The 22902-nt window shown below is 33.1% G+C and overlaps 1 protein-coding gene across 8 annotated transcripts in view; it reads left to right on the top strand.

Moving 5' to 3' along the window:
• The window catches only part of LOC143225322 (transcription factor ETV7-like), a 98012-nt gene extending 80477 nt beyond the window's left edge, over positions 1-17535 (top strand). For 5 of the 8 annotated variants that reach the window (XM_076454483.1, XM_076454485.1, XM_076454486.1 and 2 more), the window contains 7 exons: positions 4030-4310; positions 4849-4956; positions 6510-6701; positions 8739-8954; positions 9246-9365; positions 13584-13833; positions 14556-17535. In XM_076454483.1, coding sequence (XP_076310598.1) covers positions 4103-4310; positions 4849-4956; positions 6510-6701; positions 8739-8954; positions 9246-9365; positions 13584-13833; positions 14556-14715 — 1254 coding nt within the window. In that variant the 5' untranslated portion in view covers positions 4030-4102 and the 3' untranslated portion in view covers positions 14716-17535. Of the gene's footprint in view, positions 1-4029; positions 4311-4848; positions 4957-6509; positions 6702-8738; positions 8955-9245; positions 9366-9562; positions 9827-13583; positions 13834-14555 lie in introns of those variants that run through there. The other 3 variants (XR_013013793.1, XM_076454488.1, XM_076454487.1) reach the window with 3 other exon arrangements.
• The last annotated feature ends 5367 nt before the right edge of the window (positions 17536-22902 follow it).

Genomic DNA, 22902 nt, shown 5'->3' with positions numbered 1-22902 from the left:
AAACATTCACATATATATCGTCCAATTTTTATGTTACGCTGTTTAGTAAAAAAAGACAAAGTTAAACTTATAAATATTTTGATAACAGTTTTAATATATTTTTAACGTTATAAAGTTAATTGTATCAATTAAACGCGTTTTTTTGCAACAAATGTTTAATAAAATAGACCAATATCAGGGCATCGCGTTAATATGTAACGACAATTTTTTTAAGTTGTTACAAAGCCAATTTATGTAATTTTTAACCGACGATCCGAAAACTGAAGAGAGCGATGCCGCCCACCTGACTTCCGTTAGTGAGTTAGGGGTACGGTGGTTTTGTGCAGCTCACCCGCTATGCGTGGGAAGACAAAATTGTTAGTGCTTCCGGTTTGTATATCACATTTCTTGTAGAATATAATTCTACTTTCACTGCATGACATATGTCTTTTTTTTTTTTTGTAAAGCTAAATCAAAATTAGGTCAAGTAATGCATAACTATTGAAAGCAAGGAAATTTATCCCAATATGAGAACTAGTCATAGATTCATCCATGCGTTTATAACATTCATACATAAATACACACACACGCGTCCTCTTAAAAATGTATAAATAAAGCTCAGTTATTTAAAAAGCCGTTGCGCGTGTTTATAGTTTTATGTTTTAGAAACACACTTTTTTATTTGATTTGTTGCTGAGCGCAAAGCTGTATACCCTGTGCCCACAACGGGTATCGAAATCCGATTTTAGCCTTCTGTCTTATTGCTGAGCCACCAGGGGGCCAAACTGTCTTTGAATCGAATGCATGCGGTCATAGCGTGTGTAAAAAACGATAAAACCTTAGAAAATGATAAAGCGATAGTTTCTCGTAAAGATTATCACAATAGTCTAATTAATTTTAAAAGATCAAACCATTTTTAGTGACAATCGTAAATAGTAAAATATCCACTCCAAGTGTAAGTAAAACAGTTAAAAGAACCCAACATACAAGACAGAGGATGCTCTTAATTAACTCCTCTTGGCACGAGGCCAGGCTGATACAAAATATGTTGCTTTTTCGTGCATTTTGAAGTTTGGTTTGATTTTCGCGCAAAACTACACGAGGACTATCTGCTAGCCGTCCCTAATTTAGCAATGTAAGACTAGAGGGAAGGCAGCTAGTCATCACCACCCACCGCCAACTCTTGAGCTATTCTTTTACTAACGAATAGTGGGATCGATTGTTACATTATAACGCCGCTACGGCTGAAAGGGCGAGCATGTTTGGTGTGACGGGGATTCGAACCCGCGGCATTTTGAAGCATGGTATTTGTAACCCAGTTGTTTTTCAGAATTTGTAAAACACGCTTGAGGGTTTTTGACATTTTTACAATAAGGTTAAAAAAGACAAAAATATATTATTAGTTCTGATGAAGTCACAATGGCGAAAAGTTGGTTGAAATAAAAAGCTATTATTATTATTATATGGAAAGTAAAAGTCGTTTTTTTTTTCTAACTTTACTTGTAGTATTTTATTAACTAACAAACTACTGGAACAAAAAATAATAAAGAAATTATTAAAAGTCAAAATTAACAAAATTAAATGGCCAAACGACTTCCATCGGCCCTCATTTTTCGTGTTTTCAAGCTACGAGAATATAATATTAAATGTCAGAAAAAAAAATAGTAGTTCTGGTTTTAGTTTTCCAGAATGAAATATTATAACACTCAGGGAAATTGATGTGTGTGTATGAACCTGATGAAATTACACAATTATGTACAGTGAAACTGGATACGAATATACAAATACAAAATAACAGTGATAAAAAGTTAGAGTACTAATTCTAAGAATGAAAGTGAAGTGGACTTGGTTTGGTTTGATTTGAATTTCGCGCAAAGCTACACGAGGGCTATCTGCGATTGCTGTCCTAATTTGGTAAAGTAAGACTAGAGGAAAGGCACCTAGTCATCACCACCCACCTTTGTTCTTTTACCAATGAATAGTGAGATTGACCGCAACATCTTAACGGACCCACGACTGAAAGGGCGAGCATGTTTGGTGCGACGGAGATTCGGACCTGCGACCCTCAGATTACGAGTCGAGTGCCAGGTGGTTAATCTGGCCCAGTGAAATGGAATGCGTGACAATGCCACACCTTATCTGGTGTTTCGAGTGGCAACGATTTTGGTTTGGTTTGTTTTCATATTCATGCAAAGCTACACGAGGAATATTTGCGCTAGCCGTCCCTAACTTAGCAGTGTAAGATTAGAGGGAAGACAGCTAGCCACCACCACCCACCGCCAACTCTTAGGATACTTTTTTTTAACCAACGAATTGTGGGATTGACCGTAACATCATAACAGCCGCACGACTGAAAGGGCGAGCATGTTTTGTGTGACGGAGATTCGAACCCGCGACCCTCGGATTACGAGTCGAGTACCTTAACCACTTGACCATGCTGGGCCTGAGTAGCAGCGAGGCCTTTAACTCTAATTTCATATATTGAAATGGCTAGAAGAGCGTTACCGTATTTTCCAAAAATCGTGTAGTCTGTGTATTTTAAATGGAAATATTATTAAAGGTGACTGATGTGTTGGATGACTTTATAAACAACACACATAGATGTCTATTTATATTTAAACCCCAAAGCTGCTGACATTGAAACCCATTTCTATATAACATTTTAACAGAAGTTTATATCTGTATATACATATATGTATATATGTATTTTTTACTTGAAACTGTAGTTTCGACACAACAATACTTTTAATTCAACATTCCATAATAGTGACAACGCCCAGGCGTTAACGTTTTGTTCGCGTTAAAACCGTATTATTTCTTCTGCTATGTTACTGCTCTTGAAAGCTAACATTTGCAAAACTGTAATTCTTTTATTTCAGAGTCAGTATTTTCTCTACTCAAATATTAATCACTAACTACGCTAGTTCTTAGTATGTAGGGATGGGCCGAGAATAAAATTGCTGCCGAAAACAATTTATTACTCTAAGATACCTACAAATGGCTGCTTAAGCTCAGTTGTAGCTTCATTTGAGTATCTAATTGCCATAATATGAGTGTTTCACAGTTTGTATAACAAAAATGTTATTCTGTTCTTCTATCACACTACTTAGTTACTACTTAGCAGTTAGTTTGGTTTATAAGCATATATTATTTCCATGTTTCATAAATAACACTCTCATTTCTAGTCGCTAGATGACAGCACAAGTTGTTCTTATACAACGACTGTTTCTGACTTTTTATTCACAAACATAATATCCAGTAAAACTATTTTTATTGAAATTAAGAGAGAATAATCTAAATTATTATTCAAGTATTTCTGTAACTGATATATCTATTTACATGCTGTCGATGTTTGAGTTTAAAAACACCAGTTTCATAATTATCAAAACAATACATTATATAGCGGTCTACTTTTTTCAAATTTTCATTGGGGTCGAGCCTGACAACTGTGTGTATATATGGTATAATATTCATGGCCTGGGATCTGTTAATGACTCTAACTTTTGGTGGAGTTGATTATATACATGTAGTGATTTGGTGGTGGTGGGGGACTTTGAAGGCGTGGATTCTGTAAATGTCCCCTTGACGTAGGTTCAGCGCTTCGGGATATTATTATTTTTCGGCAAGAACCATTTTACTTTCGCTGGCTCCAGTTGTAATCCAAAATTAGAGAAACAAACAAAACAGTTATAATATTAACATTAAAGATAAAATAAATGTTCACCTATCAGTCTACTTCCACGAAATTGTTAAAAAAAAGGAAAAACAAGTAACAAAAAGTTTGCAAAAATTATTTCTGTACTTCTTTGGAATTTCAATCTCTACATTACACTTAGTATTTGCAAGAGTTTTTTTTTTTTAGCTGTAACATGCGCAATTTTCACTTGATATTTCTTCTACGAAAATATTAATAACATATGAAAATGAAATTAACATAAACTCTAACCAAGAACTGTTTTCAGAGATTGTTTTAATGTAAAAGTGTTTTTTTAAAATAAAAGTATGTTTTTTACAATATGTTTATAAAATCATTCGATATTTTTCTTTCAGACCAGTAATTTTAACATAAAAGTAATCACTTTAAGACTGGGGCGCCCTCATTAAACGGTGGGAACTTTTCCCAATGGATGGATCGTCTGCATCAGACGCATCGGCAGCAGCTCTTTCAGCCTATTTTTCACTACCGATTTCTTCGCTTTCTGGATTAAGGTGTATGCCTTTTTGCGCCATGCCTGTGGCGGCCTCTGGTGTTCGTCAGAATCAGCGTATTTTCTCTGTAGATGATAAAGATCCTCCTGTTGATATGCAATCATTGTTACCTAACGGATTGGGTAAGTGACTTTCAGCTAGAAAAGGAGGGAAAGAAGTAAAACTATAATAACGTGAAAAAAAAATTGAAAATTTTGTATCTTGTAATAATATCACAGTTTTGGATTATTCTAAACAGTTTGAATTTAACGTTTAGGGCATAGAACTTACTCGTGAAATTAAAATAGAAAATAACTTTCATGTAAAAAATGTAAATTGATAAATGTTTGTGTTTGTTAGTTATAATTAACTAATAATAATTACATATCAGGATAATTATATGACATTATGACGCGTACGCACAAAATAGTAACCACGAGCGATCTCACAAAATACGTAAACAATAAATACCCCCCTCCTTTTCCTAATCGGACTATGAATTGGAGGATTCATGGTTTTCAACTGGTTTCAGGAAAGCCTCGTTTATAATGTTGGTGAAAATTTAGTCGTTTGATTTTACTTTCATTATCGTTACATAATAAAGAGATTAGACGTTTATGAACGGATGTGTAACTTTTACTAGTAAAGAACAACAAAACACTTTGTTTCTGTTTTCGTCAGGAGAAGACCCTCGTCAATGGAACAAAGATGAAGTAATGCAATGGTTGGATTGGATGACGGAACAACTGTCACTACCAGCAAGTGACCCAGAACATTTTCATATGAATGGTATGCAATCATCTGTCAATATGACTTGATCACATATCTCAAATCGTTATTTGAGCTTCAAAATATGAACGAACACAGCAGTATCAATTTTGTTACTCTGTGCTACATATTACTTTGTGTTTTGTTCTTGAGTAAAAAATTTGGAAAACACTTGGTGTTCTTCTCCAAAAGTTCCAACGAAAATTAGTTTTACTAGTACAGGTCCAACATCCCTTTTCCGAAATCACTGGGGCCAGTTGTGTTTCGGAATTTTTCGGATTTTAGAACAAATGTATCACCCCAGTAGGATCCAGGGCAGCACCCTATAGTCAAATATTAATACTGCAGCAAAAACGTATGAATACTTACACTAAGTGGATTAAATAAAGACTACAAATGCTACTGCAGTTTATTTATAGAGTAATATACTGATGAATGAAAAAACGGGATAATTATAGACCATAAATTCTGTAAAACATTTTATTTCCAACAGAAATATTCCGTAAAACTTAAAAATACGCAGCTTTAAACGAACAGTAATTAAATACATTTATATTTCTGCAGAGAAATGTATGAATGTTGACACTAAGTGGGATAAATAAAGACAATGCAGTGTTTTCCTATTTTTCATTAGTTTATGGTCATCACTGTCACTATAAAACTTCAGTAACTTGTCTTTCTGTTTTTTTAAATCACATACAGTGGTAGTTCCAGATGCTTCCCATTCCTTTTCTCACTGTTACCCATAGGGGTATCTGCAGCTCTTTTTGACATTTTCACAGTGAAATTAAACACGAAGTCACAAAATAAAAAGCAAGAACAAAATATCAGTGAACAGCGGACACACGTATGATCAGTAGAAGCGTTGAGAGACAACAGACGTGCCTGTCAGACTGCTGGGCCACGCCGCCATGTCACACTCCACGGAAAAAAAACTTCGGTTTTCGGAGCTTTTCGAATTTCGGAACTTCGGATACGGGATTGTGTACCTGTATTATTATGGTTTAGTAACAATGTTTAATGTTGACTTATTCTTAACAGGTACGGCCTGGCATGGCCAGGTGGTTGAGGCGCTCGACTCGTAATCCGAGACTCGCGGATTCGAAACCCTATTGCAACAAACATGCTCGCCCTTTCAGCCGTGGGGGCGTTATAATGTTATGGTCAATCCCACTATTCGTTGATAAAAGAGTAGCCCAAGAGTTGGTGGTGGGTGATGATGACTAGCTGCCTTCCCTCTAGTCTTACACTGCTAAATTAGGGACGGCTAGGGCAGATAGCCCTTATGAAGCTTTGCGTGAAATTAAAAAAACAAACAAATATAACAGGTACAAAGAACAGTATTTAAAATATTCGTTTTTTTCTTTTCTCTGTAACGAATAATTATGTAAAAAATGTGTTATTATTTAGCTATGGTAAAAAATAATACAAAATCTGCAGTGTGACAAACATTTAAGGCATACTGTTGCAATTTTATCATTTAAAAGTTGAAACAAAACCAGAATGATTGTTGAGTTAGTGTTTCAGTATGGCAGTTAATTTATTATTAGCTAGTGAAACCATGTTTTCAATAGGTAAAGCTATGTGCTTACTGACAAAGTCTGACTTCATGGAGAGAGCACCACGAGCAGGAGATATTATCTACAACTGTTTTCACTTGCTCTTGAAACAGTGTTTGAAAAACACAAGTCAGCATGCCAGATATCCATATATCAGCAACATCTCCACAGCTCTTCTGAGGGAACAAGAAGCCAACAGAGATTCACGTGAGTTAGTGAAGACAGTCGTAATGTTAACCTTTCTGTTAATACAGGAAATAGTTTTCCACGTAGGTATGGAATAATAATGGATTTAGTATTAATAACATGCTAATAAACACACAAGTAAAAAAATCAAAGTTCCTGTTACTGCTACAACATGAAACTTGCTTTCTTGTTAGTCTCAGTGATTTGTGCTTTTTGTTTTGATAATAATGATAAGTGAACATATTGTCTTTGTTATATCTTCAGTTGATTAAGTATCACATACAGATTGAAATCAAAAGTTCTGTTTTTATGATATAATGAAACATTCCATTCAAATATTACATATTTACAATATCATTAAGCCTTAGAAGGATTTTCCACAAGTTTCAAGGGTATTTGATGATATGCCACATGAAAGTCTTGCTAAAAGTTATCTTTTTAGGCATGGGGGATAAGCTAACTACTTGTATAGAAGAATGACTTAATGGAAGAAAGCAGACAGTTGGTACATATGGAGGTCAGTGAAAATGGATTAATGTTATAAGTGGGGTACCTGAGGGTGCAGTATAAGGACCTTTGCTATTTTTTATTTAAATGAAAGAATACTCAATAAATTACTTACATTTATAGATGATATTAAGATACTGATTGTTGCTGTCTGTGAAGAGGATGCTTCTGCTTTACAAAATGATTTAGATCATTCAGCAAGTTGAAAAAATAAATAGTAAATGGGTTTTACTAATAATAAATATTAGCTAATGCATGTGGGTTATCATAATTTGAATTATATTTTTAATTTTGATGGGAATAACCTTAACAGTATTATGAAGAAAAGAGTTCTTGGTGTGGTGTTCCATTAGTCTCTAAAGTCATTAAAGCAGTGTGCTGTTGCTAGTGGTAAGGCAAATAAGATTTTAGGTTGTATCTACAGAAATACTATTTGTATTTGAAATTTGCACAAAGCTACGTGAGGGCTATCTGCACTAGCCAACTCTAATTTAGCAGTGTAAGACTAGAGGGAAGGCAGCTAGTCATCACCACCCAGTGCCAAATCTTGGGCTACTCCTTTATCAACAAATAGTGGAATTGACTATTACATTACAATGCCCTCATGGCCGAAAGGACAAGTTGGTTTGTTGCGAATGGGACTTGAACACGTGACCTTCAGATTGTGAGTTGAGTGGTTGAACCATGAGGCCATGCTGGGCCCAGAAATACTGAATACAGGTCTAAAGAGGTTATAATTTCATTGTGTGGTTCATGGGTTTAGCCACATTTGTGTTCAGTTTTTTATATCCTTACCTTAGGAAGGGCATTGAATTGTTGGAAAGGGTTCAGAGGAGGGTTACTAAAATGGTATCTGCAATTAAGGTAGTTGAATTTATTTTTTACTTGAAACAAGAAGAGTTAGAGGGTATCTGATTGAGGTATTTAAGATTGCTAAGGAAACTTACAGTGTTGGTGCCTCATTTTTTTTCTGTATTTAATAGTGAGAATGTTAAGACTAGGGGACACAAGTATACATTTTGGCAGAGAAAGAATCCCTTTCAACTGTGCCAGGGCAGTTGGCCCTTGGATGTGATAGATATAGTTAATTTAGTGGAGTTTAAGGGAATGTTTGGTGAAAGATGAATGCTAAGGGCTAGATTTGAGTTTTTTTGGTGTTTGATTTAACTTAGCAGACAGGTTTGCCCAGATAGACCAATGGTCCCTTGTTGACATTTAATGTCTTTTTAGTTGTAATGTTTGTCTGAGAATTTATTCTCTATGAATTTATACCTAATTTTCTATTAACATGAACTAGTGCTAAGTGATAATTACAGTTTGTTGTATTATCATTTGTATAGTATAACAAAACCTCACATTAGATATCATACACAATTTAAAATAGCATTTAGCTATTTTTTTATTTAGTTAAAGTTTACTTTTAAAGCTTTTCATTTCTTTAAAACAATAAATTAACGTTACTTATCTTTTTCAAATAGTATTTTATTTTCTGCAGAAAGTCACAGAATATACTAAATATAAAACAGATTTTTCTTTCCTTTCCGAATACAGCGTCAGTGAGTTCAAATGCCAACATAACATCACCTTGGCCAATCATTAGTAGTGACTTCCAGAACATGGGTCATGTCATTCACAACTCTAGTAACAGCATCTCAAATTTGATTGGAGAAATGGACAATCCTCTTACACAAAGTCCATCCTCAGGTAGTGATTCACTCAAGGAATCTCTCCAATCAACTAACCCTAGTTTTGGTGGGTCCAAGAATGGTAAGTTTTGAAAACAGATCTCTAATAAACATGAGTTCATATATAGAAGAAGGCTGAAGTAAAAAAAAAATTATAAAGTAGATTGATATCTCTATCGTTTTTCCTAAAACTTGGACAGAGACACATTTCATCAACTTGAAAGACTAGAGTAAAACTTAAGTTTCAGGATTTTCAATTATCAGTTGATGAACCTGTACTAAGATAGAAAATGTGGTCTTGTAAATGTTTACAGCAACAAAAGTTCATACTGTTCTAAAATATAAATATATAATATCAATTTTCCTTGAACAGGCACAAACACAGACATGATTACTGTGCGAACACCATCACCAAGAGAAACATCTTCTGCCATAAATAAGGACATCATTAAGAACAACCATGGTGAAAAAGACAGGTCTTTAGATAAAATAAGTATGTATTTTCCTAGTAAACCTATTAGAGTGTTAAGTCCAGTATATTCACTATTGAATTTACATGTTCATTTCTTCCTATAGAAGTAAACCAGAAAAGGCATTCAGTGAAGCTTAACAAAGAAAATGTTATTGTTAATAGCTTGTTTTAGAGTTACAAGTTGAAGTTTGGAAGTAAATATATTTTTTTCTTTGCAGCCAGATTTGTAGATGTGTCTGTAGGACCAGACATCTGTCTTGGACAAAATTAACACATCATTACGTAGTTACAAATAAGATACATCCAGTAATATGACTGCCACGAAGGCTACCTTGGAGCATGAGGGATGTAGCCAGTGTTTAAATTGGATAGATGTTAAAGGATAAATAGCACAATCTTCAGAGAGTGCCTGTTTATTTCTAGTTATTACTGCATAGAAGAAGGAAGGGACCCCAAGATTCTGCATGGAGTTTCTTAACACAGTAATTTGTATTGATATCTTTCCTTCACCAAGGATACATAAATGTCTGGATTGTACCCATTGGATGAGTACATTAGGTTTGGATTCTAACTACTGCCACATCAAACTTAGTAATGTAATTAGAGCTAAGACTGTTTCCAACATTTGAGAAGAACTGTATGATATTGGAATCATACTATTTGGCAAATGTAACAAACCTACCAGTTTCAAGAAGCTGGTAGAACTTACAATGAGATAGTTCCAATGGAAGAGGTATCTTATTTGTGTGAATGGAATATAGTTTTAGTTTACATATTTTTGAAGCATCTGAGAACATGAAAATGATTTTTCAGAACATTAAGGATGCAAGTTTCGAAATGAAACCAGGGAAGTGTGTTTCTTGGTTATTAGTGAGGAGGGATTGAGTTACCATTGATCCTGTGATGATTGTAGTGATCAAGGACTTGTACCTAGATGTCTGTGTTATTAATAGTTTGTGGCTAAGTTCCCAAAGATCCACTCTACTCTTTAAATTGAGTAATCTTTATATACTCCTGAGGTGAACAGGCTAGTATTCTAGTTATTGGAAGCTATATTTTAAATATTGTAATCTGGATGATTAATATAAAGTGCATGACAAGATCTAGAAAATTCATGAAGGTTAAGAATCAAGACATGTCTTGTGGTATCTAGAAACAAGAGTATGATATTCACATAAGAGTGAATGGATATTCAATATGTGATTCAGTTCAGGGTCATCTCATCTATTCAGTTACTCAGTGATTTTTTTTTTATTGATTAATTAGATATGCAAAGAAACTTGTAAGTTAAGCATACATATTTCTAGTCTAAGAATTTATTTTTGAATGCAGTGTTGTACCGGAAGTTAGGCCTAGATTAGTTGCAGAGTTTATTCATGAAATTAGACCTACAAGTAAATTTGGCTGTAGCAAATGTTTATTGAAGAAATCAGTTAACTGAATCTCATTAAATGGAGTGGACTTCTCAGTACTTCTACCAAATAACCCCAAAAAAGAACTCACTAAATCTTCAGCAAGACTGTCCATTTAATTTGCATGTTGATGTCAATCATGATAGGTTTGAGCTGTATTTTCATATATTCAGGAGAATCTAAAGTATTTAATCATAAATACAAACAGTATAAGTTTCTGATCACTGACATGTTTTGGCAAAGAAGGAACTGCTAATAGATATAGTATTTATCAAACATTACTTCCATTATGTGAATGAAAGAAATCTCTCAGTTTGCCCAGACCATGCATCAGTGAAATGAATGATAACTTAAAAAATTGGATTACAGTGTTGCAAGAGTCGACTTCATTGTACTACACTAACCAACTCAGTAGTATGGATAGATTGAGAGATTATAATGTCAACAAGTGATAAGTCAGAGTACATCTATTCATTAAATTTCTTGGTCCTACTTTTGATTATAGTCAAAGGCTCTATGTTCTAGTTGACTATGATATTAAGATAGTCAACTGCTGTCTGCACTAGGTAGCCCTAATTTTGAAAATAGTCGAGGGCTTTCTGCACTAGATGGCTCTAGTTTTGAAAAGAATCAAGAGCTGTTTTCACTAGGTGGCCCTAATTTTGAAGATAATCAAGGCCTGTATACTCTAAATGATTCTAGTTTTGAAGAGAGTCAAGGCCTGTATACTCTAGATGACTCTAGTTTTGAAGAGAGTCATGGGCTGTCTACTCTAGTTGGCCCTAATTTTGAAAATAGTCAAGGGGTGTCTACACTAGATGGCCCTAGTTTTGAAGATAGTCAAGGGATGTATGCACTAGGTGGCCCTAATTCTGAATATAATCTAGGGTTGTTTGCTCTAGCTGGTATTAATTTTGAATGGATAGACTAGAAGGAGGGTAACTAGTGAACATCACATATCTTCAGTTCTTGGGTTATTCTCATTGAATAAATAACTTAGAATAAATTGATGTGACAAACCTTAGATCTACAGTCCATCATGTTAACCACTGGGCTGTGCATGGCTCTTGACAGGGAGAGAGAAATTGCAAAATGGCTCTGAATATATATAATAGGATACATTTTGCATACTGTAAGGGAAGTAAATCACTGATAAACATTAACGAAGTGAAGTGAACAAAAGAGAAACCTTTACCTCTCCAAAAGAAATTATCAATGGCAATGCATTAAAGTAATAAACAAGCATAATAGAGATTTTACAGTTCTAAATGTGATATCATGTTTAAATGTAACCAAAACACATGCCAGTGTTCATTCCACTAATCTGAATGTCTACATAATATTGCAGAAACTAGGAACAGACTATTGGTTAGCAAGTCAGGAAAGTTCTAATTCTGAGTAAATGATATGCCACCTTACATATTTCACTCTTTCAGATGTGGGCACGTTGTTTACGTGACAATAAATCTACTGTTTAGAAAAATTATTAGTGTAAACAACTGGTTTTCTTCTCGTTGCTTAGCAGTCCTAACTTAGAGATGACTATACGTGATTCTTAAGATTATTGGCTTGGGTCTTTAGGCCATGTGTCACTTAAGGCTCTATTTGGGATAAAAATCTATATAAATGTAACAGTACTGCCTGTTTTCTGTTGTATGTCAACGTAATTACTTCACATGGTGTATGGAGGTTAATTAGTTCCATATAGTGGTACACAAACATTTTAAGTTTTGGATTTTGCAGTTTTTTTAGCATTTTTATTATTACTATTTCTCCCTCTGTTGATGGAGTTTCAAAATATGGCATGAAGTTTTGTTAGGTCCATGGGTTTTCACATTTTGTGTTTTACAGTTTTAATGGGCATTTTTGAATTTTGTACAATTACATAAAAAAGAAGCAACTTTTCATGTCCTAAGTTAACCTTTCATTAATTATATATTTACATAACTTCTGTCCAGAGCATGGGTACTCCATCTAGTAACAAACATTGTACAAAAACTACATTTAAAAGCTACAAATAAAACCAAAAGGTTGGAAATAGGCAAAAGAATATGAAAAATGAACTACTGAAGGTTTCATTCATTTGTGTGTGTGTTTTATTTAAACATAAAGCTACACAGTGGGCTGTCTATGCTTTGTCTACCATGGGTATTGAAACCTGATTCTTACACATGGACTTACTGCTGAACCATGGGGAACACTAATGGATAATAATAATAATAAAAAAGCTGAACTACTACAGACAGATGAATCTATGTTTGAACTTTTTGGCTGATAGCTGTGGATCATTGACCCATATAAAACATCACTATTACTGTCATAACTATAAAAACTAAAGTTATATAAATATTTTTATTTATTTTTTATGTGCAACAGATATGTCTACTTCCAAACTTTTAAATATAATTTTTAAAGAATGTCTTTCATTTAATGAAGTAGTTATAAATATATTTGAAAAACAACTGATCTTCACACACACACACACACATCTATCTATCTATCTATATATATATATATATATATATGTCTACTGTTAAATGTTCATAATACAAACTATAATTTAAACTTGTGGTTTTTCATAATATGAAGTACTCATAACTAAATTTAATTCCAGATATTGTTTCAAGTACCGTTTGTTATTAAGTATAACTTGAATATATAAAGACCAAAGAAATAGAAAAAAATTATCTTATTGATTAATGTCTTCAAGATTTCATCAGTTAATTACTTTGTGGAAGCAATTTTTCATCTTATTCTTTGTAGATTGAGTGAGTTACTTCATATATATTTATTATTATATTTTTATATAAATGAGTAATTTTCACAGATGTTAGACTGCTTTGGTCATTTCTCCAAGAATTACTAAATGACCCAGAACAGCGATACCATCATTGTATAGCATGGAAAGACAAATTCAACGGTGTGTTTAAGATTGTCGACCCCAACCATTTAGCACGTTTGTGGGGAATGCAAAAAAATCATCTCAACATGAATTTTGACAAGATGTCTCGGGCTCTCAGATACTACTATAGAGTAAAAATTCTAAAAAAGGAACCTGGAGAGAGACATTGTTACAGGTTACTGATTTTACTTACAATAACTTGTAGTGATATGTGTGTCTAGATTAAGTAATTTTGTTTAGTAGAAATGGCTTTGATATAAAATTCAAATATTTCATCAGTAAATTTATATAAATTGTAAAACCATAAATTGTAACCAGAGCGTTGTCAGATAGATAAATACAAATAAGCCAGTTTAGGTTCCTTCATCTTCATATTTATAGTTTGTATTTGTGACTCACTACTGCCAGTTTTTATTTATTTTATTTCACAGCTTATGTTAGTAGATTAGGTATATCCACAAGCTGTTTAACACAAAAGAAATATTAATATCTCATATTCAGTTACAAAGCACAAATAATTTTCAGTCTGTTAATGTAAAACCAAAGGAACTGGTGAAACTTGTACAATAATGTTATACAAGCTGGGATATTATTATGATTGAAGTTAATTATACATTAATTATAACTTTCAAAGAAACCTATCTGTTAAAGAGCTAACTAGCTTCTTTCATAAATGTTGCAGAATGAGAGCTTGTTGATAATTTCTCATTTTGGAGCTCTATCCAAATAATTATTATTCAAGTTATTTTTATTTTATTACATTAATGATGAGTTCATTCATATTTTGATAAAGGTGAAAAAATACGTGTTGGTCTGTAGAATTATTCTAAACTCAGAAAAAATATGTACTTTTAAAAAACAACAAATTAAATATATATCTTTTTTTTTTCTAAACAGATTTCTACGGCCCCCTGGTGAGCTGCGGCACTGTAAACAGAGGTCACTGCTGATCAAAGATGCAGTTAATGCTACATCAGCAGTAATCACCCCTTCGGGTACAGCTAATGATGCTGAGATGACAGTGTTAGATATGAGTATTAAGGAAGAGTGTGAATAAGTGTTTGCCATAGTTTGGAAATTGTCGAAAAGTTTGTTGATAATACAAAAATGAAGTGCCTTTCATATTTATGTCACGTGACATAAGCATATGATATACATATGTTTAAAACACCTGAACTTGTAAAACAACAAAGGAGAAGGTTGTTTTATTCGTTTTTTTTAAACAATGATTTGTGGTGTTATGGAAACGAAATGTTATATCGAGTTTAGATTTCAACGTCTTTGAAGATATTATAGAAGCCATAAACAGAATAATGGAGAACTCTGCATCTTTGTGCAGAAGGTGCATCATATCTGTTGTGTGCTGACAGTTTTGTAAATCACATGACTCTGTATTTATTACCTTATTTTTTACATTTGTAATGAATTATTCTTTATGAAATGTGTTGGGAAACTAGTAACTCTAAAGTGTAAAACGAATGTTTCATTTGGCTGTAAAAATATTAAAGTCTATCTAAATGATGTAACATTCCTTAATGTTTGAATCACCTTTTTTTATGAAAGAAAAAAAAAGTATTTATTTTTCCCACTTGAATTCCAAAAACAATTGCCCATATCAAGAGAAAAAATACTGCATTCCCTAATATTTTATGTTGATTAGTCTTGTAATTTTTCAGGTTGTTTAAATAACAGTGGGTATAGTATATAGTAAATGAATGAAGTATTTATTAAAACTATTAATCTGAAAACTCAACAGCTTGAAAGCAACAAACATAATTAAACACTATGATGATGTATTCCCATTAGACAGGATGCCAGACCATTACAGTTTAACCAGATAGTTTTAGCTGGGGCCTGTTTCACATCTGACAGAGCTGAAACAAATTTGGGTAAACTGTCTAGCTAAAGGAACAGTGACTAGGCAGGAGTAAGGTTTGAACTTACAACCTTTTAATTAATATTCCAAAGTACTAACTATTGGGCCATAATGTTCCCTAACATACAATGTCATGGTTAGTTATTGTTTAATTGCATCATGTGGCAGAGCCTGTAAAAAGAAAAAAACAACTAGATAGAGAGATAAACTGTCATTTACTACATAGTTTCTTTTACTAAACTATTAACTGTTACTTAAGATGACACATTGCCATGCACCCCTTTTATTATATTTGTTTTACTTCAAGTGTTCATTAAAGCCAATGTAAGATGCCTTTCTTGAATTTAAAAAGATTAGTTCCTAGAAGTCTGTAGAGTAACAGCCTATTTCATTTTCTAGCACTAAACTTTGTGAAAAGCATGCAGTTATATTTTCCTTGTTCATGGTCCAAAAACCAAGAAGGCAACAAGTAAATCTATAGGTATTTGAATTTAATATAACAACTATGGATTTTTTTTAGTCAATTTTAGTTGTTAAACAGTTTTAAGGGAATTTTTTTTTTTTGTGAAAGATTAAATCAACTTTTCACAACTCGGTGATTTATTTATCTTGATTTTATCTGCTAATTTTCTCATAGTTTTTACTTAACTAAGGGAAATCTTGTGGGGAAAGACTTAACTAAATCTTAATATCATAGATATCTGCTACTATTTCAGTAAAAGACATAATTTATTTTTTATCATACAATATACTACATATCTGCTTTGCACTGTTTCTAAGTGAAAGGTGTGTGTTAAGTGGATTTGTTGAAAATCACAGTAACGGTTTTCCATATTATAGCTAACAACAATGTGTATTAAAAATGTTTATCTAACATAATCATATTGCAACAGAAAGTCTGATCCACATTTAATTGTAGAACATTAAACACCATGAATGTACTGTTGCCACATAAATATATATTTTATTCCCTATACACAGAATAAAGAAAGAAGCAAAACAGATTTCTTTAACACTGATAACTACATGTAGGGATGTAAACTGTTAGATATTTTTTTTGATAATATGTGCAATAGTTTAATGCTTATTTCTCAAATAGGAAAAAACGAAATGCTGGTTGGAAAATAATGTTGAAAGCTGTGTAAAACTGGGTTCAAGATCAAAGCCATTTTTGAAATGCTTATGGCAGAATTGATTTTATGTTTGAACACAAAATTTACAGATCTGTATAAAATTTATAAAATACTGTGAATTAAAATACATTTTTTTATTATCAGGAATATTAGTCGGTGAAAACTTTATAATGAAGTACATTAACCATGTTTTGAAGAGGGCAATATAGGTGCTTCATTAGGATTTAATTACAAGTTAAGAAAACTTTGTTGTACATACATATTGTAAAAATAATGTACATAAAATGTTTTAATTGCTCTATGTTTTTTTAATGGCAGCATATTTCTAAAATGTTCACTTAGTGTTTGAGGAACTTGATTTTTAGTTTCTGTTTAACTTATTTAAGGTTGCTATAAAATAGGTTTTGAACATTGTAAGATACTTTGTTCCTTTTTCTTTGTGATTTTGAAATTTTCAAAAACTGAAAAAAATTTAAACAGCAGCTATTACTATTTGTGATTATTTTCCATTTACATCAATTTATGAAGATATAAATTTTATTTTTATTTATTTTTGAATAACTTGTAACAATTCTGTGATCATCAACTGAATCAAAACAAGTTTTTTGTATCTAACGTTATATGAAGGATTTGAATGCTTTTAAAACTGTCCTTTTCTTCAGAAGGAAAAAATAAAAATAAATATTATTTTACTTATTTTCTTCTCTTATTTCAGTTAAGACGGTGTGTCATTTTCTTAAAATAAAACTTCCAAGACCCCTGAAGAATCTTGAATAGTCATAGAAGTTTTAGGGTTAATGCTAACTCCTATAGTATTTTGCTGTTTTGTACTTTTGAAAGATGAAAGACATTTTGATTTGTGAACTTAGTTTATTGTTTGTATCAGATTATTGTTGCAGTAAATCTGTTTGTACTGGAAGCTTAAAGAAAGCCAGTATTATCCAGAGATCTGATGCACAACTGTTTAGTTCAAGGACTAAATTCAGGTATCATAGGCCTTTGCTATGACAAAGAACCAGGATATCCACCTCTATTCCTGATTTGAGTTAGTTCTTACAGTATATCCTTTGAATCCTATGTTTATGTCACTTTAAAAAAGTTACTTAGGCTCGAGGATAAATATTTCAACTCAACAAAACTGCCACTGCCTAAGACTTTAGGGCTGAGAAATCCACCAGAATTACCTTTATTTGTATTGGTCATCTTTTTGACAAGAATATATCTAGTAAAGAACAGTTACATTTAATGATGCCAGTAAGCAAAGTAATATATACATATATACAAACCATTTTATATTCACCAAGTTATTAAAATCATGAGGTATTAACAACTACTTAAACAGTTAATATCCTTTGCAATTCCTTCATGCTTTCATTCTAAAATTCCACTAGTGTGTCCTTCAGGGGAACAGTGGTAAGTTTTCTGACTCTAAATACTAAAATCTGGGGTTCAATTCCCATGGTAGATTAATCAGATAACTCAATTAGACTTTGTTCTAAAAATAAAAACAGTTAGCTAAAATAAAAGAACACATTGCCTAACAAAAATATATATAAATAATAAAACATTGTATACATATATATGAAAACTATTCTAATTTTAACAAACAAAAATTAAGGTCAAATAAAAAAAAATTAACTTCAATAATTCTGTAGTATGTACCTTCAGAAGTAAAACCAGTTAATGTTTTTTTATTCATACGTAAAAACAAGGTTTGCAATACAATTTACTGTTTTACACATAAAATAAAATAAAGAAATCACTCTTATTCACTATGTGACTGAATAAATAAATAAATTTACACAATTAGCTAACAGCATATACAATTTGTACTCATAAAAACATATGGTACTAAATCCTAGTGACTTAAGCCTATTTTAATATCTCAGGTCCCTACTAGATGGCTCACTCAATCATTAAATCTTGCCCGAGTGAGTTGTCTTTATTAAATGTGTAATTTGAATATAAATATATATGTATATATATATTTTACTAAAGGTAATCAGATTTTCTTTTCAATGTTTTCATGCTTCTTTATATTGTTTGTTCAAAAGGAATTTTGTAATGAATATTCAACATTTGTGGCTGGTGTCGTATTAACACTTTAAATCATTTAAAATCAAATATTAATTTACTAGCATTTAACGGAATTATAACTTCTATAATTACTACTTTACCATGGTGTTTACTTGCTGTCATATTCATCTACTACATATATTGTTGCATGGTGGTTTCCTTTGACCAATAAATTCACAACACGTGACACTTCTTTGCACACAGACACGACTCCTGTTTTCATATTTCATGCTGATACAAGAGTGAAGTAAAACACCACGACTAGATCCATTATCCATTCTGGTACATCCATTACTTTACTCTCTTGTAACATTTCTTTTGACATCTTATTTATACCAGTGACAAACCTTTTGGTTCGACTTTGACCAGAACGTGGCACTGAATATTAGTGAAACTATGAGTAACACCTTGATGTCCTACAATCTTTGAATTATGGAAAGGTCTGGAGGAACTCGTATCTTAGAGATCTGAGGACAATTAGTTATAGAACAATATGACAATCAGTGGTTGACACTTATAGTACAACATACCTTCTTTCTCTCATAACTGACCATACAAGTGCCACAAGTTACGTGGTGTTTCATGTTGAATTAGTCAGTTTTTGCTGGCTGCAATTTACCTTGATCACTGCAAGAAGCACCAATACTAGATCCGGGTCCTTAAGTTGCTTTCCTGAGTGTAGCCAAAGTGTTAATTGTTGAAACCCTTCACTGATTGAATCTCTTATTACACATAGTATTCATGATTAGGACATTCCAATAAACGACAGGATCTCACCATATAGTGAGATAATGTATTTTTATTTCTACGCTACAGGCTTGGGTGAGGAAATATGATGAACTCACATTTGTGTAATAATGTTATCCAACGTATTTTCATTCCTTATATATTCTTAAAGTTCATCAACCATTTCAGAATACCATAGTATTCACCTATACCTTTACCACAAAAGTAGTGTTGATAGTGTTTTATGAAGATGACAATAACAAGCAGTTCTTTCTTTATCATACAGTACTTATTTTGAGGAAAAATGGGTGTAAGATTACTGTATGTGATTGCATGTGCAACTTTATGTTGCAACTTTTATAGCATTAGGAATACATTTTCTTATTGTGGGTGTGCTGATGATGAAGCCTCCACTAAAGCAAATTTTATAAATCAGAATGCTAGTTCACATTCTTTGGCAAAAGTAGACAATAATGCTGCTATATTAAAGAAGTCTGCCACAAACCATCGATAATATGATGAAAAGCAAGGAAACTTGTTGTTTAGTGTAAGTTAGGGCTAACTTCTCACCTTTGCTATTTCAGCTAGGGCTATGGAAATGTGTACTTGAAAGAACATTTTCTTGGTTACAGTTTCAAATCTGCTTTCTTTATCTGCTGGAGTGCCATTTTCAGGCTTTAAGTTATAACTCAAACACCAAACCATCCTCGATGTAAAACAGGAGTCCTTTCAGTGTAAACTCCATTAGCTACTCTAACCTAATGGGCACGTTACACGGAACAACTGGCATGACACGAAACTATTTCAAGCCATTTCTCATGCGAAAAGCAATCTTTGTTTCGTTCTCGCCATCCAACACGACTTGCCATTTGGATGCCAGATCTAATATGTTGAACCGATAGGAATCTTCCAATGTGTCTAAACATTCGTCTGTCCATAGCAAAGGAAAGGTGTCAATATGAGTTAGTGTTCACCTGTCTCAAATCAATATGGAATCTCCAATACCAATTTCTTCGTGACAATTACTACTGGAGGTAACCAACTACTCTTCAATGGTTTTATGCTCCTTTATATTAATGTCCGCTGCCTTAGTGCTGGTAAAGCCGTTAGTTCTCCATGGATAGCCACGTATTTTCTATGAGACAAAGTGCAATAGATGAAACCCTGAAGTTACTGTTAGCCCTGGTTATTTCTACTCTGCTTAACATCTCAATAACCATAAAGAGCACTGTCATTGTACGTTACAAATTAAGTCCAGTCTGTTTATTTCCTTGCTCAAGCTCAGTTAGCTAAAATCCAGTATCGCTGTGTAATGTACAGTGAAGCGCCGTTAAGCTGCGTCAACCTGCTTAACCGCGGCGTAAGTGGTCCGCGGCTTAAACCTTTGTGACTGAAAAGCTGAAGTCGCCAACAGCTCCGCTGAGAAGCCTCATTCGGGCCATTGCGTGACCATTATATCGGATTATCGAATTAAAAAATAATACTTTAATTATTGATCACATTTTTCACGGATTTACCGCGGATTAACTTTAATGTATGGAGAGGTGTGATTCGGTAACAATGGCGGCCTCCATAAAGCTGACATAGAGAGCGGATAAGGTAGATTAACGGTCGATTTCTATTGTAATATATTTTATTTATTTCCCAAATTAAAGCAAATCCTTTTTTAAATATCCCCTTGAAGTTATAAAGCCAGGATTAAATTCGTAAGCCGCGTTTTTACACGTTCTTAAATTAGCGGTGAGCCGCGATAATCCTCGCTCACATTGCTCACAAGACTTGCTACAGCGGCTTAAGCGATTTCGCGGTTTACTGGTCCGCGGCTTAATGGCGCTCCACTGTATATGGCCAGTCTTCCCATTGTGAAGTGATCCAACCTAATTCTCTTTGAGGAAATCAATTCAATCTGAGAACGTTACAGGACTGCTAAACGTTAGTAAATCAACTTATAGTTGCGTAATGAATACAAGAGTAAAACTGATTAGTAAATAACTGTTTTATTTTATTTCTTAAGATAAGCCTATAGTTACTTGTAGAAGTTGAAGTTGTAAAATTAAAATGCCTCTGTTGTCATTAAATGAACTGGACTTTGAGATTTTACCAATTAATTCAGATAACTCTCCAGACAAACGAAACTGTTACAAAACTATTATCAGGAGTGCATTGTTTTGGTAAATATATAATGTGTAGATTAAATTTCAAGATGACCATTCATATTAAAAGTGGGATGGAGAGACGAACGAGAAGAAAGGGGCAGACAATTAAATGGAACCAGAAAAAAAATTACAGAAAATTATAAAAGAATCGAGAAGTAAGACACGGATTTGTGAGAAGATCCAAAAGAAAGAGATGTAAAATTTAAAGAAGAATTAAAAATAAAAATATACTTCATTGAAAGCAAAATCAAAGAAAGTATTGGATATGTAAGGAGAGATTACAAGAACAAAACCGAAGAATTACAAGAAAAGAACAATAATGTCAAAAATTAAGTACAAAAAGACATCTATAATGTTTAGAAGGTCCTAATAATAAATTTTGAGAAATAAATCAGTGAGGTAGAAAATAACATCAGTGACAATATAAAACATCTATGAAATGAAATTGTAAATGCAAAAATAAGAAAAACCACTCCTCTCTGCATCTGCCCAAGAATTTCAAGTTTAACACCATTAACTATAGAATATAAGAACCCATCTTTTGTTCTACACCTTTCGCCACTAATGCTGCGCCACCCATGACAGCCACACTATCCTGGACTAGTCCAATCATATCACTACATTATCAGGTTCTAGCTTTTGTGTATGTCTTTTGAAATTCACGCAAAACTACTCGAAGGCTATCTGCGCTAGCCGTCCCTAATTTAACGGTGTAAGACTAGAGGGAAGGCAGCTAGTCATCACCACCCACCGCCAACTCTTGGGCTACTCTTTTACCAACGAATAGTGGGATTGACCATAACATTATAACGCCCCCACGGCTGAAAGGGTGAAGATGTTTGGTGCGACCGGGATGCGAACCTGTGACCCTCGAATTACGAGTCGAACGCCTTAACACGCTTGGCCATGGGAATTTTGTTAAATAAAAGCAAGTATACATCTTTAAAGAAAGCTTTGGAACGTAAACCCGTTGCAGCACAGGTTGTTTTTGTTTGTTTATTTTTTGAATTTCCCTAATTTAGTAGTGTAAGGTTAGAGGGAAGGCAGCTAGTCATCACTACCCACCGCCAACTCTTGGGCTACTCTTTTACCAACGAATAGTGCAACCCTTCTAAATCCTACACTACATTATATGACACTAATGCTATCTCGTATTTAACACATTAATTTGTTATTAAATTATGGCACAAAAAAAGGAGTATTCCTGTTGTTGCCTAGTCAGCGATTATTTTTTTAAGTGTTTCTTTATTTCTACGAGATATAGTACTGACTAATCT

The sequence above is a fragment of the Tachypleus tridentatus genome, chromosome 9, assembly GCF_004210375.1.
Source record: "Tachypleus tridentatus isolate NWPU-2018 chromosome 9, ASM421037v1, whole genome shotgun sequence".
Lineage (NCBI taxonomy): Eukaryota > Metazoa > Arthropoda > Merostomata > Xiphosura > Limulidae > Tachypleus > Tachypleus tridentatus.
This window is presented reverse-complemented; position numbering and strand designations above follow the sequence as displayed.